This window comes from Bubalus kerabau, chromosome 10, assembly GCF_029407905.1.
Source record: "Bubalus kerabau isolate K-KA32 ecotype Philippines breed swamp buffalo chromosome 10, PCC_UOA_SB_1v2, whole genome shotgun sequence".
Classification (NCBI taxonomy): Eukaryota; Metazoa; Chordata; class Mammalia; order Artiodactyla; family Bovidae; genus Bubalus; species Bubalus kerabau.
The window spans coordinates 25,650,698-25,677,518 of NC_073633.1; the positions used below are offsets into that span (position 1 = coordinate 25,650,698).

Genomic DNA, 26,821 nt, shown 5'->3' on the forward strand with positions numbered 1-26,821 from the left:
CATCCGATCTGTCAGCAAGGCATTTGATTTCTTCCTTAGACACTACCATGTGTAAAATGGCTATTGGAAACTGCTGTATAACACAGTGATCTCAACTTGGTGCTCTGTGATGACCTAGAGAGGTGAGATTGGCAGGGGGTGGGGGGAGCGGGGGAGGGAGGCTTAAGAGGGAGGGGAAATATATATACATATAGTTGCTTCACTTTGATATACAGCAGAAACTAACACATTATAAAGCAATTATACTCCAATAAAAAATCAATTAAAAAAAAAGGAAACTCTTCCAGCGTCGCCCTTTCTTTCCTTTTTGCATCTGCTCTCCCCACTCTTCTCCTGACTTTGATGGTTATCCTATCCTCCTCTCTGGTCTCCTTGCCTCCAGCCTCTTCTCCCACCAAGGAAGAATGAGATAGGCTAGCGGCTGGGAGAGAGGCATTTCTGGTGAGTTCATCAAACAGTCTTGGCACTGGCTACAGATATAGCTCTGACTCTGTACCACAGGTGTTTTGCAGAGATGTATACATACACACCCTGGAGGAGGGAATGACAACTCACTCCAGTGTTCTTGCCTGGAGAATTCCATGGACTGGGGGAGCCTGGCAAGCTACATCCATGGGGTTACAAAGAGTCAGTCACAACTGAGCAATTAGCACATATACACACACACGCCCATGTTTGTGTAAAGTGTGTAGGCACGTGTGCTTGTATTCACTCACTTGTGTTTATGTGAGAGTGGGGGTGGGGAGACGGGTGACCATCCCAGGGAGGCCTGCTGAAGGGGACTTCTGACCAAAAAACACAGAGAACACCTTTTCCTCTTGGGAAGGAGTGGCTGATTTCTCATCCTTTTGTTTCCTCACTGAGAATTACCATCCACTCCTATTAAATCCTACGGTCTGTCTATATCCTGGGCTGATTCAGGCCTGACAGCCACAGGATGCTGCCCCAGAGATGCCTGTGATCAGAACAGAGGGCCTCGAGTGGGGGAGTGGGGGTCTGTGCTGGGTCCCCAACTGGGGTCTGGAGCAGAGCAGGCAGCACGCAGGGCTCCAGGTCTAACCCCAAAGTGCTCAGCAGGTGCGGCTCTCTTTAGTCGTGGCGAGTGGGAGCTGTTCTTTGTTTCAGCGTCTGGGCTTCTTATTGCGGTGGCTTCTCTAGCTGCGGAGCTCGGGCTCTAGAGCGTGCAGGCTTCAGTAGTTGTGGCAAATGGGCTTAGTTGCTTCATGGCCTGTGGGATCTCCCGGGACCAGGGATCAAACCCATGTCCCCTGCATTGGCAGGTAGATTCCTAACCACTGGACAACTAGGGAAGTCCTGGTCTTTAGCCCCTGACTATCCCCATGTTACAGATGATGAAACTGATTCAGGGAGGTTCCATAACTGACATCAATCACACAGCTGGGAAAGGGGCTGCGTTTCAAAGTGGACCTTTGTGACCGACTCCAAAGCTTGCCAGGGTGGCCCTCGTAAGCTCTCTGACCTCCAGCCTGGATCCAAACTATTCTCACCCCACCAAGCCTCTCTTTTAGTGAGTTGTGCCCCTCTAAACACTCCCCGAGGGTAAGATCTACCTTTCCCAGCACCCCAAACTAAACAGGGCCAGTCTCAGCCCCTTCCAGCTGTCCACTGTCTGTCCGAAAGCAGAGACTCTGGACAAGGGGGTGGGGGCAGGGTGCAGAGGGGCACAAAGATTTGGAAGTCAGCAGGAAGACAAAAGAATGACAAGAAGGAGCAGCTGTTTGCAAAGGGAAACCTGAGACGGGCACAAAGCTCAGGCCCTAAGCCCAGGCTCGTGTGCAGCCAGGGTAGGGGTCTCCCCAAGGTCAGAGGCTCTGGGGGCAGGCAGATTGGAGTGCTGGGCCCCACTCCAGGCTGCGTCCCCCCTCCCAAATGCGCAGACAACCGTGCCCCCTTCCTCTTCCTGGCCGAAGACCCCTGCCTCTTTCTGCCCCTCTCCTGCTCCCATCCCATGGGTTTGGGGGCTCCTTTCTTATTTCCCTCCTTTCACGCCGAGGTCTCCTTTAACTTGCCCTGGTGCACCCCTCCCCCTCCCATTCCTGGTAGTAATTTTAGCAACTTTTCCTCTGAACTCCCGCTGGCACGTTCACAGCAAATGGCCCCTGCTTGGGCCTGACACTTGATCAGGGTGGTGACAGAGCCCAGACAAAGCAGTCACAATGCTGGGGAGGGGAGGGCAGGGGAGACAGATTACCTTCCTTCCACTCCAGGCCTTATTTGGTCTACCTTGATGAAGCTGTCTGCCCTCCAGCCCCTCTTTATTTATAGCATTTTGCTCCGCTCGCCTTTGTCTTATCTGCTATCACTCTAACACACCCTGCACTCTCCCCACGCACCCCCACACAGGGGGCCCTGGCCCCTCACTCCGCCCACCAGGAATGTGCTTGTGAGCAAAGGCACTGGCTCTAAGTTCAGGCCTGGATTTCACGTCTTCAAGCAGCTGAATAGAGCTGTGCGGAGGAAGGATCTTTATATTGGTCACTGTCACATCCTGATCGACTGAAATAATGCCTGGCACGTAGGTGTTCAATAAACACTAGTTGAATGAAGGAGTCAGCAAAGCTGTGGTCTTCAAACTGTAGTGAATAGAAGGAAGAGAATCCAGATGGAGCTAAGTGTAGGTGCCAGAGGGCTGAAGAACGAGTGGGGATATTTAAGGATGTCAGACCCTCCAATCTGGCTTCAAACTGGGGCACTGGGGCAGCAAGCCTAGAGACCCGCGAGTTCTCTTCCCCCCTTCATAAGCTCTCTTGAGAAGAGTAACACTGTAACACCAGTAGACCAGATCCCCCCAACTCAACAGGAGAGGAACAAAGTACCATTGATTTATACTAACTGTAGAAAAGGCTTCCCAGTTCCACGCCACAGACGCTGGCCCGTGATGAAGACACTGGCTTTGAAATGGCTCGGCTGGCTCCCAAGCATCCTTTGTGCATCTCAGTTGCCTGCATCTGTGTCTGAGCCCTGGGAACTCAGGGAGGGGCAGGCGCTTTCGCTTAGAAAGCTCGAGGGGGTGGATAAAAAGAAACTCTGCCCTTCGTGGCCAGTCCCTGAGGTCCCTACCACTGGACCTAATCCCTCAGCACCTGGCAAGGCCTGGTCAGGACCCTCAGAGTTTGTTCTGCTGAGCAGTGCCTGTAGGGGCTGCCTCAGAGGCTGCACACCTTGGCACCTGGGAGCTGCGCTGCACTGGCTTGCACAGCCCCCGCGTTTCATGGTCGGCTTTCCATTGCCCAACTAATGCTGCCCAGACTGAGTCGTGGTTACCAGGCAGCCCCCACCGAGGCCCCCACCTGGATCGCCCTTCCCTGCTGCACCCACTGCACCTTCAAAGTGCACCTGCGCCCCATCCCCCTGCCTGCAGCTCTCCTTCCAAGCGGACAGTAATCAGATGGATCAGTCCGCATGCGCTGAAGAGTTGTGACTGGGAAGGAGGGGGAGCTTCAAACCAGACCACGCAGTGGTTGCCTGGACACGGAGCCAGTGAAGCTTAAACACTGGAGGAGCGTGGCATCGGCTGTGTTCTGTGCTCACAGGCTGAGCCCCAACTCCCTTTGCTCCCCTCCTCTGTGGGTGCTCCTCAGGCCCTCAGGAAAGTGGGAGATCTTTCCAGTCCCTCTACCCACCTTGCCTGAACACTAATCTCACCAGAGCTGGAGAGAGGTCACCCCTACAGAACACAAGCGGGTGCAGGCAGGCACAGCCCCTCCTAGATCACAGCAGCTGTGTTGTCTAGGCCCTGAGGTGGGGCATTTAGTGCCTGTGGTCAGGGCTAGGAAAACAGGCAAAAGGCTCCAACCAAGGACATCCGGAGCCAGCCCTCCGCACACAGCCCTCCGCACACAGCAGCATCCTGGGCTGCTTGGACCCCCAGCCCTCTTTCTCAGGCTCCTTCCCCAGGCTGGGCTCCATCCTCATCTCCTGAGCTGCTCCCCATCCTCCTTGAATCTTGCTGCCCTGACTGGCTGCATGATCTCAGAGAAGGCTTTTCCTCTCCCCATGAAGTGAAGGACTTGGACCCATCACTAAGGCCTGTCTGGCTCTGAGGCTCGGTGACCTCACACGCTGCCTGGCCGTCCAAGGAAATCAGTGCCTGAGCCAGAGGCCCCATCTCTAAGCTCCCTGGTCGTACGTCTTGCCGTTTGGCTGGGAAGCCTCCTTCCAGCTGCCCCCACCTAGCCCCTACCCTGGATCCAACTCTGCTCTGGGGTTGCTCGTTAGCCCCATCCCATCTCACAGTTGAGTGCAGGACCCAGGCCAGGGAGCAGGAAGGACACCATGCAAGGGACCAGGCTGGTCCTGGGGGCAGGGGCCCTGAGGGCAATAGTCCAAGAGGGCGTGGAGGTGGGGGGACGGCCTGCCTGAGGTCATGGTGGTCGTGGTCAGTTCCCCCTCCCTCCAGCTGTGGAATGTGAGGCCTGGCCTGGGAGATATTTTGGCTGTACTTGGAGCCCTCCCCGCCCCCTGGAATCAGACCCTGCTCACTCCATGCCATAACAATGACGACCACTTCCAATTGTTTCCTAGCTGGAGGTGGGGGGGAAGGGAGCACGGTTTGGGAAAGGAGGGGGGAGCCTGGGGGAAATGCTTCTAGTGACAACAGTCCTTTCTAAATCCGGCTGGGGACTGGGTGCAGGTGGGGGTGGGGGTGCCCTGCTTCCCCATATATACAGCCCCCGCCTGGCCAGGTCGGCTCCACAGCTCTCTCCTGCGCTCCAGTCTTCTCTCCTTGCTGCTCTCAGGTAGGGGCTGGGAGCTGGCGGCCCTCCTCCGGGATAAGGGGCCCAGGTTTAGGAAGGGGCTCCTCTAGGAAGAGCACACTACATTCAGGGCTTCATGCAAAGTGTCAGGTCTGGTCACGGAGCACATACGGGCAAGTCTAGACATGTGTGTACGTGCCAGGGGAAAGGGGGGTCATGTGTTACAGGGGGAGATGTCTGTGTCTGACTGCACATGCGAGACCAGAAGTGTGTGTGTGTGTGTGTGTGTGTGTGTGTGTGTCTGAATGTTTGGTGAGGGAGGCTGTGTGCCTCACTGCCTGAGACACAGAAATATCAACTGGGAGACGAGTTTATGATCAGAGCCGAGGACAAGTAGGAAGCGGCAAGAGGATGGCAGAGAACAATTATTTCCGAAGTTTGTGTGTAAAAGCTAGTTCTGTGAGGTTTGCACTGGGTAACTACCCACATTCACATACACAGAATGGCTCGTGTGCGCAGCCGGGAGTCAAGCCGGTGGGAGTATGTGTGCCCCCTGCAAAAGTTGCTCCCGGGCACAGGAACATGGTGTCCTGTCTTCATACCCTTGACACAGTCTCTGTGCTGGGCACAGACTGAATGTACAGCTTGCCACATGTCTGTTGTGGAGGGCGTTCAGCTGTGCCATGGGTGTGTCCATGAGAAGATGCCCACGGGGGCTCCTCTCTAACAACATCCACCACAACTGACCATAGAATGGGGACAGGATGGATGAGAACTGGCTCCGGAGTCATGAGACTTGGGTTCAAGTCCTGGCTCCACCACTTACTGTGATGTGTTTCTGGACAAGCAAGCTCATGAACCTAGATTTCCTCCTCTGTAGAATGGGGTGACAGAGAAGGCAATGGCACCCCACTCCAGTACTCTTGCCTGGAAAATCCCATGGATGGAGGAGCCTGGTGGGCTGCGGTCCATGGGGTCTCAAAGAGTCGGACACAACTGAGCGACTTCACTTTCACTTTTCACTTTTATGCATTGAAGAAGGAAATGGCAACCCACTCCAGTGTTCTTGCCTGGAGAATCTCAGGGACAGGGGAGCCTGGTGGGCTGCCATCTCTGGGGTCACACAGAGTCGGACATGACTGATGCGACTTAGCAGCAGCAGCAGCAGCAGAATGGGGTGAAGACTGAGGAGGAGGATGGGCATAAAAATGCTCTGTAGGCTATAAAGCCCCAACCGTGTGACCACTGGTTGTATGTCAGGTGGCTCAAAAAGGCAAGCTTCACCAGATAGGGGAGGCCAGAGCAGGGCCATCGGCCAGGAGTGAGGAGTGAGGGGCTCACTGAGGTGACATCAAGAACCTGGGTGGGAAAAACGAGAGAAAGAGAGGGACCAGAGAACCCCACTACCACCTCCACCTGTTCAGGCCTTGGGTCTGAGGGGTGCTGAAAGGCGGGACTGGGTGAGGCAGGGACACAGCCCTGACCAACCTTCCTTCTCTCCAGGGCCCTGCCACCTTGAGCCCCTTTCCTCTCGAAGGCACGTTTGAGAAGCCAAGGTAAGGAGAGCCGATCTGGGAATACACACAACTCTAGTTTCTGCCTCGCCTTAGGGAGCACGGCCTGGTGGCCAGGAGTTCTTACCTGTGATTAGTGAAGGAGTCAGGTAGTGAAGAGGTTCAGAGAGGTGCGTAGTGTGTATAGTTAGCTTCCTGCTCCCAGAACCCCAGGGCACTCTGGCCTCCGCTAGGAGGGCCCCAGGCTGGACCAAGTTAGCCTGCGCCTCTGCCCCAATAGATTTGCTGGGGCTAGGAGATGAGCTGAAGGAATGAGGGACTCTCGGTGACCCCTGCTGACCCCTGAGCTCTGTGTTAGGCTTTGGAGCTCCTGCTGCAGGGGAGAAGAGTGGAGGGGAGGGCAGTCAGCTTCTTCTCCCTCCCTTTGCAGCCGCAGCCATGGTGGACGCGGAGATGGCCGCGTTTGGGGAGGCCGCCCCCTACCTGCGCAAGTCAGAGAAGGAGCGGCTGGAAGCCCAGACCAGGCCTTTCGACCTCAAGAAGGACGTCTTTGTGCCTGATGACAAAGAGGAGTTCGTCAAGGCCACGATTTTGTCTCGAGAGGGTGGCAAAGTCACTGCCGAGACAGAGTATGGCAAGGTGGGTGGCGGGGCCAGCGTGAGAGGCCACCCTGGATGCCCCCCCATGCCTGGGGTGCCTGGCGGGTGCCACCAGGATGTACCCCACAGAGTCCTGGTTCTCCCTTCCTCTGGGTAGGGATATACTCTCTCCAAATAGCCCTTCTCATCCCCAACATCCCGTCTATCTTCTCTGGGACCCTGGATTCTTTTCTCATGAACGTGGTTCTCCTATAACCTGCCTAACTCCCATCCCTGTTCGTGGGCTGTCGCAGACGGTGACCGTGAAGGAGGACCAGGTGTTGCAGCAAAACCCACCCAAGTTCGACAAGATCGAGGACATGGCCATGCTGACCTTCCTGCACGAGCCTGCAGTGCTCTACAACCTCAAGGAGCGCTACGCCTCCTGGATGATCTATGTGAGTGCACCCCCAGACATCCCTCTGAATCTAGTGGCTACCTGCTCCGTGCGTTTCCACCTCCTGGAGCCCAGCGTGTCTGTCCTTTGTGCCCAGGCAGTACTTCTCTCTGTCATAATCCCTGCACCCTTGTGCATGCTAAGCTGCTTCAGTCGTGTCTGATTCTTTGTGAGCCTATGGGCTGTTGCCCACCAGGGTTCTCTGTCCATGGGATTTCCCAGGCAAGAATACTGCAGTGGGTTGCCATTTCCTTCTCCAGGGGATCTTTCCAACCCAGGGATCAAACTCACGTCTCCTGCTTGGCAGGTGGATTCTTTACCACTAGCACTACCTGGGAAGCCCACCTACATCCTTGGTGGGGCTCTAATGCCCTGAGGGCTGGGATTGCTCAGGTGGACTGCATTCATACAATTTCCTTTCTCTCCCTCTCCTAAGACCTTTCTCTAACTCCAAAAACTGCCACCCCTCCCACTTCATCACTGGCAACTCACTTCTTTTCCTCCCCTAGACCTACTCGGGCCTCTTCTGCGTCACCATCAACCCCTATAAGTGGCTGCCGGTGTACAATGCCGAGGTAGTAGCCGCCTACCGGGGCAAGAAGAGGAGCGAGGCGCCGCCCCACATCTTCTCCATCTCTGACAATGCCTACCAGTACATGCTGACAGGTGACAGGCCCCAAGTGAAGGGTTTCTTGAGGGCCCCTCCTCCCGAGGGGTTCAGGCCTCTGGGAGAGATGCAGGGAGCTGGGGCAGGGTGGGGAGATGACAAAGCATCCTGTGCAACTCCTGACTTGTCCTCCCCATCTTCTCCCCACAGACAGAGAAAACCAGTCCATCCTGATTACGTGAGTGTGGCTACTTCCTGTTCCCTTCCACAATCTCCTTGAGCCCACCCCCCCATCAGGACCCAAGCCCCCACACACAGACCCCCAGTTCTTTTTCCCTCCATCTTCTGGTGCCAGCTCTGATGTCTTCTCTGGCCTTGACCCTGGCCTTCTCCTTGCTCCTCCCCTTCCTTTCTCCTCCCCACCCCTCTTATTTTTCCTCTCCCGTCTTCTTTACTCATGCCCCTCTAACTCATCACGCATCTATCCATAAGCCTGGGAACACCATGTCTTCTTCCCCTCTTCATTTTCCTTCATTTTTCCCTTCAGAAACCCTCCCCATTCTTCCAGCCCCACCCATTCTTTTCCAAAATGGCCTGGGCCCATCTCCTTTAATTGACCTTGCCCAGCCAAGACCATATTGAGCTGTGCATAGTCGCTCAGTTGTGTATGACTGTAGCCCACCAGGCTCTTCTGTCCATGGGGATTCTCCAGGCAAGAATACTGGAGTGGGTTGTCATACCCTCCTCCAGGGGATCTTCCCAACTCAAAGATCAAATTCAAGTCTCCCACCTGCCCAAATCTACTTCTTCTAGCACATCTTTCCTAGTTGCTACCCTTGACCCTGTGTATGTCAGAGCACAGCTTTGTGGCTGGGATGCATATTATCTGGTGGCTTCCTGCTGCAGGGCTCCCCCTGCCAAATAAAGCTCTCCTGACTCGAGGCTTGTGGTCTCAAACAATGTTTGTTCACTGCCTAATAAGCCCGACTGTCCCAACAGCGGAGAATCCGGGGCAGGGAAGACGGTCAACACCAAGAGAGTCATCCAATACTTCGCGGTCATTGCCGCCATTGGCGACCGCAGCAAAAAGGAGCAGACCACAGGCAAGGTAGGCCTACTGTCCTCCAAGGGCCTGTACCACAGAAAGGGAGGAGGAGGGGGAGGCCTCTCACCTGCCATCCTTCTTGACCTCCGCAGGGCACCCTGGAGGACCAGATCATCCAGGCCAACCCCGCCCTGGAGGCCTTTGGCAACGCCAAGACTGTCAGGAACGACAACTCCTCCCGCTTCGTGAGTGGGCCCTGCCTTTGGACTTGGGATTTGGGTTGGTCAAGGGATGTGTCAAACAGGAGCTCTCCCTCAATTCATCACCACTTTTCTCCATGTCTCCAGGGGAAATTCATTCGAATCCATTTTGGGGCGACCGGAAAGTTGGCGTCTGCAGACATCGAGACCTGTGAGTGTCACAGATCTGCTAGGGCTCATCCTGACCCTGCCCTCACTCTAACTGTCTCCGTCTCAGTCTCTCTCTTGTATCACTGGACAGCTCTGCCCCTCAGGCTCTCTTCCTCTCTCCCTGTCTCTGTGTCTCTAGGTCTACATATTCCTCTCCTTTTGAGACTTCCTCTGGTCTGTCTCCATCTCTGTCTCTGCTTGTCTGTGTGTCTTTCTCTGGGACCTTCCTCTGCTCCTGGGACTCTGTCTCCATCTCTATCTCTGTGTGTGATCTCTGTGCGTCTGTGGGTGCATTTCTCTCCCTCTCTTGTCTCTCCCTTTCCCTCTGTCTTGTTCTCTACATTTATCATTCCTTTTTCTCTATTTCCTTATACTTAAACCCTAACTTTTTCTTCTTCTCTTTCTTCTCCCCTCCTATTCACAGACCTTCTGGAAAAATCCAGAGTTATTTTCCAGCTGAAAGCAGAGAGAGATTATCACATTTTCTACCAAATCCTGTCCAACAAAAAGCCTGAGCTGCTGGGTGAGTCACAGCTACCAACTGAGACCAACTATTTCCATGGCAACCTGGTCCCCTCCACTTGCAGCTGCTTGTTGACAGGCCCTGGGTTTATCACACTGCTGGATTCAGTTCTGTGGGATGCAGGACCCCATTAAGCCTTGTCATGTGTTCTTTTGCAGGTCATGTGTCATGGCAGATAGCCCCAGGAAGGGCCAGGGGTTTGTGCCCCTATTCTAACATCTCTCCCCCCACCCTCCAGACATGCTGCTGATCACCAACAACCCCTATGACTATGCATTCATCTCCCAAGGAGAGACCACTGTGGCCTCAATTGATGACGCTGAAGAGCTCATGGCCACTGATGTAAGTATGTGAGGACCCAGCTGAGAGGCAAGGGGATTGGTGGTGAGGGGCAAATGGGTCCAGTTCCCTGGCCCAGAAATAGAGCTAAGACCCTGGCCGTCTGTTGTTCCTTTGTGAGGGCCAGAATGTGTCCTGTGACCTGGGTGTGCTGGGATACAGGTGAGATTAGACAGTGACTGGTATTTTCAATCAAACCAAAGAGGGTTGAAAGCCATGGACAGAGAAAAGAAACAGACAAGCCAAAAAACAAAGTATTACTAAGGGAAAGGGGTGGGTGGTGGTCATGCAGCTGCCATGGGGCCAGAGCAAGCTGTTAGGTGAAGGACAGGTATAGACACATATGAGAGATCCAGGCATGGATGTAAGGGAAGGGCCTAGAAGAGGGACAGTGGTAGGAAACGTGAGTGGGTCACCCAGAGCAGCTCCAGAGAACAGCCTAAACGCTGACACCCGGCCAAGGCAGTCCACACCCACCCGGCTCTTATACTTCCCAGCTTAGTTTTGGGGTTCCCCACTGCGGATGGGAGTCTCAGCACCCACAGAGATTCAGGAGATAAGATCTCACTCAACTGCAGAGGGGTCTCATTTACCTTCCATATTCCCTTTTCTGGGGTCCACCACCACGGGTCCTGCCTACAGAACGCCTTTGACGTGCTGGGCTTCACTACAGAGGAGAAGAACTCCATGTACAAGCTGACGGGCGCCATCATGCACTTTGGAAACATGAAGTTCAAACTGAAGCAGCGAGAGGAGCAGGCCGAGCCTGACGGCACCGAAGGTGGGAGTCAGGGGTGCAGGGAGCAGCTATGGAGCCATGAAGCCTTCGTCTGGGAGGAGGCATCCCTTTTCCAATTCTCCCATCCACCCTTTCCTTCCAGAGGCCGACAAGTCCGCCTACCTCATGGGGCTGAACTCGGCCGACCTGCTCAAGGGGCTGTGCCACCCTCGGGTGAAGGTGGGCAACGAGTATGTCACCAAGGGGCAGAATGTCCAGCAGGTGGGTCATCTTCAGATGTTAAATGGCAGAGGGGCTGGCCCGCTGCAGCCATGGGAGCTTTGCAATTTACTCTTCCCACCACTCCCTCATTCGGGTTTCTCCTCCACCTTCCAGGTGGCATATGCCAAAGGGGCGCTGGCCAAGGCTGTATATGAGAGGATGTTCAACTGGATGGTGACGCGGATCAACGCCACCCTGGAGACCAAGCAGCCTCGCCAGTACTTCATAGGTGTCCTGGACATTGCCGGCTTCGAGATCTTTGACGTGAGTGGGGAGCCCAGGGTCTGGGAGAATAGGAACTCACTGGTTCACACAGGCAGCCGCCGTTGGCCAAGCCCTGGGGAAGGCCGTGGGCTCCCCAGGGGTGGAGACAGCCACGTGTCTTCAGGGGGCACTCCCTCCCTGCCCTGACCAGAGAAAAGCCAGCCACACTCATTGCCAGGCTGGACGCAGCCCTGGGCTGACCCCTCAGGCCACAGACCCCTGCCTGCCTGACCCATTCCTCCCCGTCCCTACCCTGCAGTTCAACAGCTTCGAGCAGCTCTGCATCAACTTCACCAATGAGAAGCTGCAGCAGTTCTTCAACCACCACATGTTCGTGCTGGAGCAGGAGGAGTACAAGAAGGAGGGCATCGAGTGGGAGTTCATCGACTTCGGCATGGACCTGCAGGCCTGCATCGATCTCATCGAGAAGGTGCAGCCTCAGCCCCTCTGCCTGAACTCTCCATTCACGCCCCACACACATGAATGCCCCAGAAGAATGGCCACCCCACCCTTCTGGGCATCGTGATCTAGCTAACAGAAGAATCCCAAGCCCTAGTTTCCAGAGCCTTGTGCTATCCCAGCCACCCAGGACAGGGTGGTCCTGGAGAGCTGAGTTCCAAAGCTTGAGAGTGGGCGCGCAGAGGATGGGCACTTCAGGGATGGCCTCCCACACCAGTGTGTTTAGCGACCCTGGTTTACCCATCAAGGAGCAGGAAGTCTGAGGGTGGCATGGGGAAGCATAAGAGAGCACTTCTTTTCAACCGCAACATCTCAGGGATCTGGGCAATGGAGTAGGGTGTAAAGCACCTATAGCATCCATGTTCCCAGACTTTCACAAAGGTCCCTTTGAAATCAAAGTGCCACCTTGGGAAGGTTTGAACAGGTGCCAGTCAATAGGTAACTGCTCAGAGCTGAAGTATCAGCTAATAGCCAAAGGGGCATCTCCAAGGACACTAGAGCAGGCAGGGTCCATCTCCATCTGCTTGAAGCAGGCTCAGTGACGCTCTCCCCTCTACCCTCAGCCCATGGGCATCATGTCCATCCTGGAGGAGGAGTGCATGTTCCCCAAGGCCACCGACATGACCTTCAAGGCCAAACTGTTCGACAACCACCTGGGCAAGTCCCACAACTTCCAGAAGCCGCGCAACATCAAGGGGAAGCCGGAAGCCCACTTCTCCCTGATCCACTACGCCGGCACAGTGGACTACAACATCATAGGCTGGCTGCAGAAAAACAAAGACCCACTCAACGAGACGGTGGTGGACTTGTACAAGAAGTCTTCCCTCAAGATGCTCAGCAGCCTCTTTGCCAACTATGCTGGGTTTGACACACGTAAGTGGAGACTGGGACCCAGGGACCGGGAGCAGATTTCTACTGTGGTTCTGAGGCAGGTCAAGGGCTAGCCCCCCACCACTTCCATGTCAGGCTGGGCCCCACGGTTTACAGATGCAGTGAGAGAATTGGGTGGAGAAGTTGGAGCAGCCACAGTGAAGATCATGGCCTGCAACCAAATGTGGGGAGAGGGTGGGATTCCTCACCCGCTGCCCTGATTCCGCACATGCCTTCTCGTCCCCTTTACTTGACTCTCTTCCACAGCTATTGAGAAGGGCAAAGGCAAGGCCAAGAAAGGCTCATCCTTTCAGACCGTGTCAGCTCTACACAGGGTGAGTGTGTGATCAGCGCCACCCCAGCCCTGCTTGTCCCCTGCTTGGCTCAGCCCTGACTCCTCCCACTCAGTCTTCTCAGGCCCTTCCTGACCGTCTCCGCCCTGTTTTCTCTCCCCTGTATCTGCTGGCCTCGGCTCTTGCTCCTTTCTCATCTCCCCTGGCTTCTTTATCCCTTCCGCCTCCCACTGTCTCCTCCTCCGTGTCTTACCCTAGCCCTCCTTCACTCTCCAGCTCCTTGCCTTCTCTCTTTCCTTTCCTTCCCCCCTGCTCCCTTTCTTACTTCTCTTTCACTTTCTTAACTTCTCCCTCTTGGGTTCTGGGCCACAGGAGAATCTGAACAAGCTGATGACCAACTTGCGCTCCACACACCCCCACTTCGTGCGGTGCATCATCCCCAATGAGACAAAGTCTCCAGGTGAGCCCAAGAAGCCAGGCCCAGCCCACTGCTGAGATGCACTGCCCCAAGGTCAGGGGCTTTTAGATCACCTCTTGAGCTCCCACCTCGGAGATTTCCAGATCACATTCTTCCCCTCCCATTCCCCAGAGAGGCTCACAGACAGCCTCCCACCCTGGCCCCAGCGCTGCCCTCCATTTAGAACATGTAGCTCAGGGTAATGTGTAACTACTTTGATGGACACTCCCTCCTAAGTGCCTTACAGCCCCTGATGAGACATGTAAGGATTGTTTTTCCCTTTCTGAATCATAAGGAGATGGAGGAGTTCAGGTGTCTGGGTTCGGGTGCCTGGCTCTGCTAAGTTCAGTGACCTTGATCAAGTCCCTTAACCTAACCAGGGCTTAGAAAATGGTCTATATTGGCCCTGGCTACCACCTATGAGAACAGGCATAAACCATATAAAATAAGGACTGTGAAAGACTTTTGGTTACTCTCAAAATTTATAGCAAGAAAAAAAAATACTGACTTGCTAAGGTTACAGGCCAGTCTGTGACAGAGCCAAGATCAGAACCCAGAACCCTCGGCTCTTAGCCCCATGCTCTCCCCACACACTCCTCTCCCTTCCCTCCTGCCGCAGGGGTGATAGACAACCCCCTGGTCATGCACCAGCTGCGCTGCAACGGCGTGCTGGAGGGCATCCGCATCTGCAGGAAGGGCTTCCCCAACCGCATCCTCTACGGGGACTTCCGGCAGAGGTAGGTACCGGGCGCTGTAGGGCTCAGGGAACAGGGGGAGCCTGGACAGCCTTGGCAAGACGCAGAAACCGCGAGTGGCCTTGGATTCTGTGGGCAGAGCTGATCACTGCAGAACATAGGTGACATGGGGCACCTCCCTCCCAGGTATCGAATCCTGAACCCAGCAGCCATCCCGGAGGGCCAGTTCATTGACAGCAGGAAAGGGGCAGAGAAGTTGCTGGGCTCCCTGGACATTGACCACAACCAGTACAAGTTCGGCCACACCAAGGTAAAGAAAAGGAGGAAACAAACTGACTACAAGGAGACCTCTCTTGTCCTTTTACTTTATGGCTCCTTTCCTTTTACCAACCACCTCACAAGCATTACTGAACCACGTGCTAGCCCTCCCCATGGACCAGACAGCCCTGCTCCCCCATTCTAGCTCCAGCTGCCACTGACCTCCTTCCTCCAGTTCTTCCTGGCCTTGTTACCCTCCCTAAGATAAGCCCCTCTTCATCCCCCTCCTGCCTGTCCCAGTCATGTCCACACACAACTTCCCTGCAGGTGTTCTTCAAGGCGGGCCTGCTGGGGCTGCTGGAGGAGATGCGAGATGAAAGGCTGAGCCGCATCATCACCCGCATCCAGGCTCAGTCCCGAGGTGTGCTCTCCAGAATGGAGTTCAAGAAGCTGCTGGAACGCAGGTGAGAGATGTTAAAGGGAGGATCTCAGGCCTCCAAGGCCCAGGTTGGCTCAGAGCAGTGGAAGGAGAAAGAGCACCCCAGACCTTCAAGTGACAAAGGGCCACAACACAGCTACAAACACCAGCGTGGCATGTTGGCGGGGGGGGGTTGCCTCGCCATCACAGTGCAGGATGGATGGAGGAGCCAGGGCCTCTGGGCAGGAAGGAGGGAAGAGGCTGTCTCACCGCCCTTCTCACTCGGCCCCTGCAGAGACTCCCTGCTGATTATCCAGTGGAATATTCGGGCCTTCATGGGGGTCAAGAACTGGCCTTGGATGAAGCTCTTCTTCAAGATCAAACCACTGCTGAAGAGCGCAGAGACAGAGAAGGAAATAGCCCTCATGAAGGAGGAGTTTGGGCGCCTCAAAGAGGCTCTGGAGAAGTCAGAGGCTCGGCGCAAGGAGCTGGAGGAGAAGATGGTGTCTCTACTGCAGGAGAAGAACGACCTGCAGCTCCAAGTGCAGGCGGTGAGACCCTCAGGCCTCTGCCCACATCTCCCACACACCCTGCACCTCCCTACCTGGGGTATCACCATTCTGTGCCCTCATAGGCAGAGGATTCTGGAATTAACACTTCCAAAGGCCTCCACAGAGGTCTCTAGAGAAAGAAAGGGAAGGGGAGAAAGCATTAACTTAAAAATACAGGTTTTCCATCAGGATTTAACCTGGATCCATAGCTTAATAATTCTGTGACTTTGGGCAAATGATGTGTTATCTCCATGTCCTCATCTGTAGGCAGGGAATAAAGTTGCCCATCTCACCAGGCTGTAAATATGTAAAGTGCTGGCATCAACAAATACAGTTCCCTCCCCTTTGATGGAGGAGACCAGAGGAAAAGGGCCAGATAAAGAGATTTCTGGTTCCCTTTCTCTCTGCTCTCGTTCCCCAGTGCTCCTATCACATTGCCCTAAAACTCCTCCCCTCCCCATCCTTCTGAGGTTCTTCTCAGCTGGGGAGATCCTGGGGTTGCCCTCTTACAGTGAAGGTGGAGCCTGTCCCTCCATGCATTTGCCATCCACCCCATCCACCGAATAGCTTCCCCTCTGCACCTTGCCCTCAGGAACAAGACAACCTGGCTGATGCAGAAGAACGCTGTGACCAGTTGATCAAGAACAAGATCCAGTTGGAGGCAAAGGTGAAGGAGATGACTGAGAGGTTGGAGGACGAGGAGGAGATGAACGCTGAGCTCACTGCCAAGAAGCGAAAGCTGGAAGATGAGTGCTCTGAGCTCAAGAGGGACATTGATGACCTGGAGCTGACACTGGCCAAGGTGGAGAAGGAGAAGCACGCAACAGAGAACAAGGTGAGGGCAGCTCCCTTTGAATCCAGACCAGGTCTCAGGATCCTCAGACCTGAGTGCGGTCCTGGCCCTTGGCCTTGGAGTTCTCCATAGATGTCTCCAGGTTGGTGATGTCTGACCCTAGAGGGGATGGGGTTCTTGGTCAACAGGTGAAGAACCTGACAGAGGAGATGGCTGGGCTGGATGAGATCATTGCCAAGCTGACCAAGGAGAAGAAAGCTCTGCAAGAGGCCCACCAGCAGGCCCTGGATGACCTTCAGGCTGAGGAGGACAAGGTCAACACCCTGACCAAGGCCAAGGTCAAGCTGGAACAGCATGTGGACGATGTAAGTAGACTATCACAAGGGCCTAGATGTACCAGGTCCGTCAGTGTCTCTGTGTGCATATGTGTGTTTGGGGGTGTGGGGTTAGAGAGTGCTCTCTCTTCTGATACTTTTAGAAGGGAACTGGGGAATAGACAAGGAGAGGGGTGATCAATTCAGAGTTATGTATCTCACCTTGCTGATTTGATCAACAGTAGAGATGGGCTTCTTTATTTCACTTTAGGTTCAAGCCTATATGTCTCCATTCAACCATGGAATTTAGAGGGTTATCCCATAAGAACATGATAAATTTCCTTGGGAATTTTGTGAAGATCCTCAAGGAGGATCTTTGGACTTCTAATGTTTTAGCCAGGATCTGGTCCTCAGTGATCACTGCTCCCATAGGTAGCCCTTCGAGTATATCTCTACTGAATCATTCTTTATCACTCTGTGTTATCATTATTGAAGTATTGGTCCCAGACATAGACTGGAAGCTGTCTTTAGGTGGAACTTGGTTTTATTCAGTCTTGCATCTGCAGTGCCTAGGATGGGGCCTGGAACCCAGTAGGTACTTACAGGATGCAGATTAAATGAAAGTAGCTTTGGGATTTTACCCTATAGTCATTCATTCAGCAATTTATCATAGTTACTGAGCATCCCTCCACGCTAGGCACTCTCACGGTCCCCTGGCCACATTTGGCCAATTCTGGGGAAGTATTCCCAAGTCTTGACACCTCTAAGGATCCCTCAGCCCCAGAAAGAACGAGCTCCTAAATTATCAAGTCAGGATACTTGGCCTAAGGTCACACCGGTCCTTCTCCTCATCAGCTGGAGGGATCCCTGGAGCAGGAGAAGAAGGTTAGAATGGACCTGGAGCGAGCCAAGCGGAAGCTGGAGGGTGACCTGAAGCTGACCCAGGAGAGCATCATGGACTTGGAGAACGACAAGCAGCAGCTGGATGAGCGGCTCAAAAAGTAGCGTGTTCCCTGCCCCATCACCCATCCTCCTCCCCCACCCAGCAGCCTGGTCCACTCATGGAAGTACTAGCTGACCCAACAGATCCATCCTCAGAGGCCACAGCCTCATGCAGCCTCCATAAGGGGGTGCAAAACTGTGGTCAGAGCCTCCAGGAAGAGAGCTTTCCTCCCCCAGACACGCACATCAGGGCCCAGCAGGCCTCCCTGGCAAAAGTCTAACCTGGATCCCTCCAGCCCTCTCTTCCTGCTGGGCACTCGCCCCCTTTATACACAAGTCTCTTTGGAGACCAGTTGCATAACACAGAGGAAAGTTCCACACGAAAGCCTCTCAGGAAAGTCCTTTCAGGTCCTTTACAGAGAGCCCAGAGGACCACAGAGAAACGTGGTCAGCCACCACGTGTGAGCAGGGTCTGGCTACTTCTTTGTTTAATGACCTTGTGGTTCCAATTCTTATTGCAAGACCTTCCAAAATGTGTAGATCCACATTTCACACTTGGCAAAGAGTGAGTCTGCCACACATATTTAGATAATCAAAGATCTTCTGTTGCTTTAGGGTCAGGACTCTGAAAGGCTCTGAGACTCATCCTGATCAACAGCCTCCCCAGAAAGTCTTCACACTTCCCCAGGCACAGTACTTGTTGAATGAATGAATGTATGATCCCACTGATCCTCAAACGACCTTTTAAGAATGGTACTTTAACCCCACTTACCAAAGAGGAAAGGAAGGCTTGGAAAGGTTACCAAATTGCCCAAAGTAACAGAGAATTAAAGACCATCAGAGCTAAAAGGTGCCTTTGAGTCAATCTAGTCCAATGCCCTCGTTTTACAGACCAAAGAAGGGAGCATCTCAGAGCCCAGGTCCTGTCCCTCCACCTGCAGTGCTCTTCCTGTTGTACTTCCCATTGAACTTCAATCCTCCAGCAGGTGTTACACTTTCAAGGACCCTACAGCAGCCCTGGAAGCTGGTTGTTGTTTTTTTTTTTTTCCATGAAATCCTGCTCCTCATTTGTTTCATTACCATCTCCAACCACTGACAGCCCCTCCTTGAGCCCGATCAGCCTTCCTTGCCTCATGGTCCCTTCTTCCTTGCAGGAAGGACTTTGAACTGAACGCCCTCAATGCAAGGATTGAAGATGAGCAGGCCCTGGGCAGTCAGCTGCAGAAGAAGCTCAAGGAGCTTCAGGTAAGGCCCCTGGGCTGGTCCTCAGCCTCCCGACCCTCTTCCACGCCGTTCTCGCCCAGCATCACAGGCACTGGCTCTGTGTCTGCGAAGGAAGATGCTGGCTATCACAAATCCCCCATGGAACGCTTCCAGGAGGGCTGGCTGATCCAAGGATGACATAGGAAGAGATCTGGAAACACTCACCGGTCTGGGGACAGAAATCCCAGCTTCCTAGGTCAGCTCTGGTGTAGCTGGTGACCGTGGGGAGCGCACTGCCAACCTCTGGATCTCTGTGTCCTCCGCTGTTCCCCATGGCTTTTCAGGCCCCTTCAGCCCACCTGGGCTGTGACTTCAGTTCTTACCTCTAGAGTGGACACTGTGTTGGGTCTTTAGCTGTCTGGTCAGACGAACCTGGCTCTCTCATTCCAACTTCAATTATTTTTGCCACAAAACTGCCTAAACTATTCCTGGAACACTGGTCCCTTTGTTCTTCTTCAAGAGCAATCACTTTCCTTCCCATAAAGAGAATGTAGCATGTTTTGGCCCAAAGGTAGGCTAACTCAACTATTCAAACCATCTCACTGAGGTGATCCTTTTATTTCTACTTGTCCCCTGGTGGGACTAATCTGACAAGCCAAGAGCCTTCTAGAGCCCTGGGAGGGGGCTCCAATGGAGGGGCCTAGGTGCTGGGTCTGAGCCCCCTGTGTTCCGCCCAGGCACGCATAGAGGAGCTGGAGGAGGAGCTGGAGGCTGAGCGCACCGCCCGGGCCAAGGTGGAGAAGCTGCGCTCAGACCTGTCCCGGGAGCTGGAGGAGATCAGCGAGCGGCTGGAGGAGGCCGGCGGGGCCACGTCCGTGCAGATCGAGATGAACAAGAAGCGTGAGGCTGAGTTCCAGAAGATGAGGCGGGACCTGGAGGAGGCCACGCTGCAGCACGAGGCCACGGCGGCTGCCCTGCGCAAGAAGCACGCCGACAGCGTGGCCGAACTGGGCGAGCAGATCGATAACCTGCAGCGCGTGAAGCAGAAGCTGGAGAAGGAGAAGAGCGAGTTCAAGCTGGAGCTGGACGACGTCACATCCAACATGGAGCAGATCATCAAGGCCAAGGTGGGCCCAGCTCTCCTCTCCTCTCCTCCAATTCCCTCCACATGCCTCTGCTTTCTGTCCACATCTCCTCTCTTTGTCTTGTTCAGTTTCATGCTTCCCTCTTCTACCCTATTCTTGGACCCTTCCTCTATGCCTTCCTCTTTCCCTGCTCCTTTAATTGCATCGCTCACACCCCATCAGCCCCCTGCATACACCGTATAACTCTCCTTCCCATCTCAGGCTAACCTGGAGAAGATGTGCCGGACCCTAGAGGACCAGATGAATGAGCACCGAAGCAAGGCTGAGGAGACCCAGCGTTCTGTCAATGACCTCACAAGCCAACGGGCCAAGCTGCAGACCGAGAACGGTGAGCCCTACCCTTGTCTTCTGAGTTCCTGAGCCAGTCCAGGCTTGGGTATGCACACATCTCTCCAGAGAATGGGGCCTGAGGGTTAGGGGAGGGGTGGGGGAGAGAGGAGTGACTGACCATCGAGAGTTGAGTGTGCTTTGGTGCCTCTTCAGGTGAGCTGTCCCGGCAACTGGATGAGAAGGAGGCGCTGATCTCCCAGCTGACCCGAGGCAAGCTCACCTACACCCAGCAACTGGAGGACCTCAAGAGGCAGCTGGAAGAGGAGGTTAAGGTAAGGCCCAGAGTCAGGCCACTCGTCCAGCGTACTGGCTGGCCTTGCATCCACCACTTCTTTCCCAAGAATCAGGCTTGCTGTCTACCCAGTATTTTCCCATTTTCCAAAAAGAAAATGCCCAGACCCTACCATGTGCGTGTGTATGTGTGCACACTCAGTCGAGTCCAGTCTTTGCAAAACCATGGACTGTAGCCCACCAGGCTCCTCTGTCCATTGGATTTTTCAGGCAAGAATACCAGAGTGGGTTGCCATTCCCTCCTCCAGGGGATCTTCCAGACCCAGTAATCGAACTTATGTCTCCAGCATTAGCAGGCAGATTCTTTACCACTGAGCCCCCTGGGAATCCCAGGCTTTACCATATGCCTCCTAATTCTACCTCCCATTCAGAGGCCTTCTGCCTTTCTGCAGCCATCTCTGGAGGGCATGGAGTAAGAGGTGGGGGTGGGGGGAATGAGGTGAAGAGAGGAAATAAACTAGAGAGGTGTGATGGCCTTGGCTGGGCATAGGTATGGGATGCAGGAACTGTACAAGTGGTCCTGGGATTTGCAGGGCAATCTGAAAACTGGAGAAAGAAACTCAACTGGATCCTATTTCAAGCACTTTGCTGGGCTCATTAAAAAGGGGAAAGAATATGAATTTTTAAAAAGGTCAGGGCTCAAATCCTAATCTGCCTCTTAAGAGCTTGGTGATCTTGGGGAAATTGCCTAATATCTCTGAGCCTCCATCTCCTCTGCTGTAAAATGGCGGTGAGGATGATAAAGCCTACTCCGTAAGAAGCATAAGCGAGATGGGCACAAAGCATTTTGTAAACAGTGAGGCACTGTATGGACTTTCTTTGTTAACAGTACTCAGTAAACTGTTCCAGGTCCACTAGGGATTTAGAAACAGGTGAGACTGTGGGAGGATGTTGAAATTAGAGTGAGGAGACAAGCAGTGCATCACAGGGTAAGCTGAGCCCACCCCTTGGTGCCACCCCTCCCAGGCGAAGAATGCCCTGGCCCACGCACTGCAGTCGGCCCGGCACGACTGTGACCTGCTGCGGGAACAGTACGAGGAGGAGACGGAAGCCAAAGCCGAGCTACAGCGCGTCCTGTCCAAGGCCAACTCAGAGGTGGCCCAGTGGAGGACCAAGTACGAGACAGACGCCATCCAGAGGACAGAGGAGCTGGAGGAGGCCAAGTGAGTCCCGGGTGGCCTGCCTCTGGCAGGGGCCCCTGTGTCAGCAGGCCGCAGCCCAGCCCACTGCTCACTGGGGCCGGCTGCAGGGATGGATGCTTAGCTAGCTTTTGACAATGCAGAGGACCCTGCCCCGGCCCCACCTCCTTCTCCTCTCAGGGAAGCTTTTTGCTCGCGTTATGTTTCTCATCCGAATATAAGACGAACAAAAGGTTTGTCTGAGGGCAGAGTGCACCCACCTGGGGCAGGGTGCCATGGCAGGTGAGAACGGGGGTGCTGGGGCTGCACGTGTCCTCCAAGTCTGCAAGCCTAGAGGCTGGCCAAGGTGGGAGGGCTGCCTCACAGAAGGCCCCCTGGGCGCTGTGGGTCTTCACACCCTGTCCCCCAGACTCTCCAACTGCCTTGTTTTCTGCCCCTGGGCCTGTCCTCAGGCTTCCCCAACAACACTTCTGAGTTTTCGAAGACTGTTTTCCACAAGACTCACCATGTTTCCCCTTGTCCAAATCCACACCCTCCATCCTTCCCACCCTCTCCCACCACTACTCCCCGGCCCTCACCAACACGGTTAGGAAGAAGCTGGCCCAGCGGCTGCAGGACGCCGAGGAGGCCGTCGAGGCCGTCAACGCCAAGTGCTCCTCGCTGGAGAAGACCAAGCACCGCCTGCAGAACGAGATCGAGGACCTGATGGTGGACGTGGAGCGCTCCAACGCGGCCGCCGCCGCCCTGGACAAGAAGCAGAGAAACTTCGACAAGGTGGGCCCAGGCTGCGGGCCACAGCCAGGCGACAGAGCAGGCCGGCAGGCGGGAGTCAGGAACATCCCCCCAGGAGGCTGAGGCTAGGGGAGGCTGGGCCTAGGAGGGGCACCTGGGTCCCGGAGGTGGGGCCGGAGCTGCCCCTTGAGCCCCTTCCGTCCATTGGGTCCCCGCAGATCCTGGCCGAGTGGAAGCAAAAGTACGAGGAGTCGCAGTCGGAGCTGGAGTCCTCGCAGAAGGAGGCGCGCTCCCTCAGCACCGAGCTCTTCAAGCTCAAGAACGCCTACGAGGAGTCCCTGGAGCATCTGGAGACCTTCAAGCGCGAGAACAAGAATCTGCAGGGTGCGGGCGCGGGCCGGGAGGGGCGGGGCAGGGAGGGTCCGCACGTGGCGCCGCCCCGCAGCTCCTCGAGGCCTTCCGGCACTGGAGCAGGCAGCCCCCACTGAGCCGCCCGCCCCTCCCACAGAGGAGATCTCCGACCTGACTGAGCAGCTGGGCTCCAGTGGCAAGACCATCCACGAGCTGGAGAAGGTCCGCAAGCAGCTGGAGGCCGAGAAGATGGAGCTGCAGTCGGCCCTGGAGGAGGCCGAGGTGCGCACACAGGAGTGGAGGAGGTGCAAGGGGTGGAAGAAGAAGCTGAGGACTAGGCTATGGTCCCTGTTCTCATCTCCCCTTTCTTTTGTTCACGGGTCCACCCTCAGAGCCTAGAACAGTGCCTGACACTTAGTAGGCACTCAACAAATATTGTGGAACGAACGAACGAACCGGTCATTCACTTCCCTTCACACAGACATTTTACCTATTACATTTTAGACAACATTTCCTGTTTCACACCCCCTCTTTTCACCTCTGCCTCCCTCTTTGAGCTTTTACATTCTGTGCCTGATTGCCTCTGTTTCCTTGGCAACACCACTCTCTTCATTTTCTTCTTTGTCTTTATACCTCACTCTCCTCTGTGAGAGCCTGAATCACCTTCTCTTAGGCCTTTTTTTTTTTTTTTCCTTTCAAGTTCTCTTTTCTTTTTCCTCCTCCTGCTTCTTTGACTGAACCACTTACACCACTCTTGAGTTCACTTTGTATCCACGATTCATGGACAGCGCCCTGGCCCCATCCTCTGCCCTGACTGCCTCACACCTTCTCTTCCCAACCCCCTCCAGGCCTCCCTGGAACACGAGGAGGGCAAGATCCTCCGGGCCCAGCTGGAGTTCAACCAGATCAAGGCAGAGATGGAGCGGAAGCTGGCAGAGAAGGACGAGGAGATGGAGCAGGCCAAGCGCAACCACCTGCGGGTGGTGGACTCGCTGCAGACCTCCCTGGATGCGGAGACGCGCAGCCGCAACGAGGCCCTGAGGGTGAAGAAGAAGATGGAGGGCGACCTCAACGAGATGGAAATCCAGCTCAGCCATGCCAACCGCTTGGCCGCCGAGGCCCAGAAGCAAGTCAAGAGCCTCCAGAGCTTACTGAAGGTACACGGTGACTTTTGGAAGCAGTAAGTCACCTCATCCAGAGAGGGGCAGTGGCATCCCATCATCACAGCACCAGCTCCCTCCTGCCCCTGGGCCATCACTGACCCCTCCCACAGGCCCTGCCCGAGCCACCACCGCAGGCTCACTGCAGCATCCAGTTCAGCTTACAGCCTTCTGATGGGTTGAGCCCAACTCCCTCTCTCATGCCAACTCTCCTGATGCACAGGACACCCAGATCCAGCTGGACGACGCAGTCCGTGCCAACGACGACCTGAAGGAGAACATCGCCATCGTGGAGCGGCGTAACAACCTGCTGCAGGCCGAGCTGGAGGAGCTGCGGGCCGTGGTGGAGCAGACAGAGCGGTCCCGAAAGCTGGCGGAGCAGGAGCTGATCGAGACCAGCGAGCGGGTGCAGCTGCTGCACTCCCAGGTGAGCAGCGCCCTAGGGCGGTCCCAGAGTGGAGCACAGGCAGGTCTCTGCAGGTGAGTTTCAGGAGACATGCATGGATGCTCAATGCTGCTTTTCCTGCTCTGCCCACCCCAATCCTCAGAACACCAGCCTCATCAACCAGAAGAAGAAGATGGAGGCAGACCTGTCCCAGCTTCAAACTGAAGTGGAGGAGGCGGTGCAGGAGTGCAGGAATGCCGAGGAGAAGGCCAAGAAGGCCATCACGGATGTGAGTCCCCCTGCCTGGCCTGCCTACACCAAGCCAGGGTTTTCTTGGACTGGAAGACTTAGACCATGTATCACTTCTCTCCTGTGTGCAGGCCGCCATGATGGCGGAGGAGCTGAAGAAGGAGCAGGACACCAGTGCGCACCTGGAGCGCATGAAGAAGAACATGGAACAGACCATCAAGGACCTGCAGCACCGGCTGGACGAGGCAGAGCAGATCGCCCTCAAGGGCGGCAAGAAGCAGCTGCAGAAGCTGGAGGCCCGGGTGCGGGAGCTGGAGAACGAGCTGGAGGCTGAGCAGAAGCGCAATGCAGAGTCGGTCAAGGGCATGAGGAAGAGCGAGCGGCGCATCAAGGAGCTCACGTACCAGGTGCGGGCCCAGCAGCTGCTCCCGGACCGGGCCTTCTGCATCATGGCCCGAAGCCAGGGTGACAACCACCCCAGAGGGATGAAGTGTTCTCTCTTAGCCTCTTAGAGGGCAAAGAGCTGGAGTACAGCCTATGGCTACCCTGTTTCTACTCTGCCCAGCCCTGTTCTACCCTGAATACCCCCTGGCTCAGGGGGCAGTCTCTGAGCCTTCTGGCCTTCAAGCTCCCCATCAACATTCACCATCAACCTGTCCCTTCAGGACAAACCCGGAGCACCAGCAGAGCTCACCCAGCACAGATGACCAGAAAGCAAATATGTAGCCAAATCTTAGCCTGGCATCATCACCACCAAAATACACCAAAGCCATTGGAGTGAATCTCAGAACTTTTCAGTTACTCTGGGAAGCATAGACTTTAGTGTTCACGGTGTTTTCCAGAATCAGACTATCAGTTAGATTTTGTTTCCATTCCAGTCCAGAAAGTCGCCATCCCTCTATGCATACTTGTCTTTAACCTAGATCAAGTCTATGTCATTTCCCAGCAGTCCAGGAAATCCCATCAGGCCTGCAGTCCCAGAGTTCCTGCCAGCACATGCTGGGTTTATCCTCCGTGGGGCCCCAGGACCCCCAGGGCCCACTTCCAGAACAAGGCCCATGCACAATTTTGTGTACAATTTCAGGAGGTCCATCAGCTCCCTAGACTCTTTCTTGGCACATACTATTAAAAGTATGTATATGTTTTTTGGTAAGAAATTGTAAGGAGAACACAAGTGTTTGGTGAGGATCAGAAAGTTGAATTGGGTCAGGATATTACCTTCAGGGTAAAGCCGATGAATGCAGGAGGGGCCATACTGCTTCTTATGACCATGCCATACTCACTGCTGCCCACCCCCTTCCCCATGACCCCCAGACTGAGGAAGACAGGAAGAACCTGCTGCGGCTGCAGGACCTGGTGGACAAGCTGCAGCTGAAGGTCAAGGCCTACAAGCGCCAGGCTGAGGAGGCGGTGAGTGATCCTGCTGGGGCCCAGGCCTGGAGGAGGGGACCAGGCAGTCTCATAACCCCTGGCTCCTCACCTCATCCTCCCATCACCCTGAACCCCCACAGGAGGAACAGGCCAACACCAACCTGTCCAAGTTCCGCAAGGTGCAGCACGAGCTGGACGAGGCAGAGGAACGGGCGGACATCGCTGAATCCCAGGTCAACAAGCTGCGGGCCAAGAGCCGTGACATCGGCGCCAAGGTGGGTTCCCCCCACGGCAGCAACCCCTCAGCCCCTCAGACATAGCCCCTCACACCAGGATTCCTCCCCTTCACATACTACTGCACCCGAACCCCACAGCCCCAGAGGTGAGGTAACTCCGTCCTCCATGATTTCTAAGGTTCTTCCCGCTCTCACTTTCAATGATTTTGTGATTCCCAGCCCTACGGTGGTCAGCAGAAACCCTAATTGACACACATTTCGTGTGTCCCATCTTCCCCCAACTGCTATTTCCACTTCTCTTCCACCTGCTTTAGGCCTTCAGTCTTGTAACTCCCACCTAAGATGTACGTCCCAGAGGACCTTGTCCTTGTTGAGGCAGCATCCCTCCATCTAACCCCAGGGCCCTTCCCTCCAGAGCTCTCCCCTCCACACTGACCCCTAGGATCCATCTCCCACCACCTCGGGGCCTCCCTCAGGCCACACTGTGGTACTCCCCACCTTAGTGCCCATCTCTGCTTTGCTGCCTGTGCCCATCCCTGCCCCAACACCCACCTCTCCGGTGCTAGTGTGGGCTGTGCTTCCTTCCCAAAGGGCTTGAATGAGGAGTAGCCGTGCCACATCTTGGTCTGCCCCATCCTGAGGATGCAACTGAAGCTCCCAGTCCCGGAGCCTGGAGAGCTGCCCCTTTGGAAGAAGCAGAATAAAGCAATTTTCCTTGAAGTGA

At 55.0% G+C, this 26,821-nt stretch overlaps 1 protein-coding gene across 1 annotated transcript; it reads left to right on the top strand.

Moving 5' to 3' along the window:
- Positions 1-4,656: 4,656 nt before the first annotated feature.
- On the top strand, positions 4,657-26,821 carry LOC129621053 (myosin-7). Its single transcript, XM_055537028.1, has 40 exons — positions 4,657-4,760; positions 6,222-6,274; positions 6,663-6,871; positions 7,125-7,268; positions 7,777-7,933; positions 8,085-8,112; positions 8,874-8,982; positions 9,072-9,164; positions 9,267-9,330; positions 9,754-9,852; positions 10,091-10,194; positions 10,834-10,972; positions 11,073-11,191; positions 11,306-11,455; positions 11,715-11,885; positions 12,478-12,787; positions 13,052-13,119; positions 13,450-13,537; positions 14,154-14,271; positions 14,416-14,539; positions 14,815-14,951; positions 15,201-15,456; positions 16,049-16,291; positions 16,438-16,614; positions 17,419-17,564; positions 18,660-18,750; positions 19,446-19,835; positions 20,055-20,181; positions 20,337-20,455; positions 21,441-21,637; positions 22,204-22,387; positions 22,564-22,729; positions 22,854-22,978; positions 23,545-23,853; positions 24,080-24,283; positions 24,405-24,530; positions 24,622-24,897; positions 25,805-25,900; positions 26,002-26,136; positions 26,689-26,821. The coding sequence occupies exons 3-40, from the start codon at positions 6,671-6,673 to the stop codon at positions 26,704-26,706; spliced, it is 5,808 nt and encodes a 1,935-aa protein (XP_055393003.1). The 5' UTR covers positions 4,657-4,760; positions 6,222-6,274; positions 6,663-6,670; the 3' UTR covers positions 26,707-26,821.

Excerpts from the sequence above, each read along its gene's own strand:
- LOC129621053 (XM_055537028.1), top strand. The coding sequence starts at position 6,671 with ATGGTGGACGCGGAGATGGCCGCGTTTGGGGAGGCCGCCCCCTACCTG. Across the intron at positions 15,457-16,048 it reads TGCAGCTCCAAGTGCAGGCG|GAACAAGACAACCTGGCTGA; the intron begins GTGAGACCCTCA and ends CCTTGCCCTCAG. Across the intron at positions 24,284-24,404 it reads TGCAGCTGCTGCACTCCCAG|AACACCAGCCTCATCAACCA; the intron begins GTGAGCAGCGCC and ends CCCAATCCTCAG.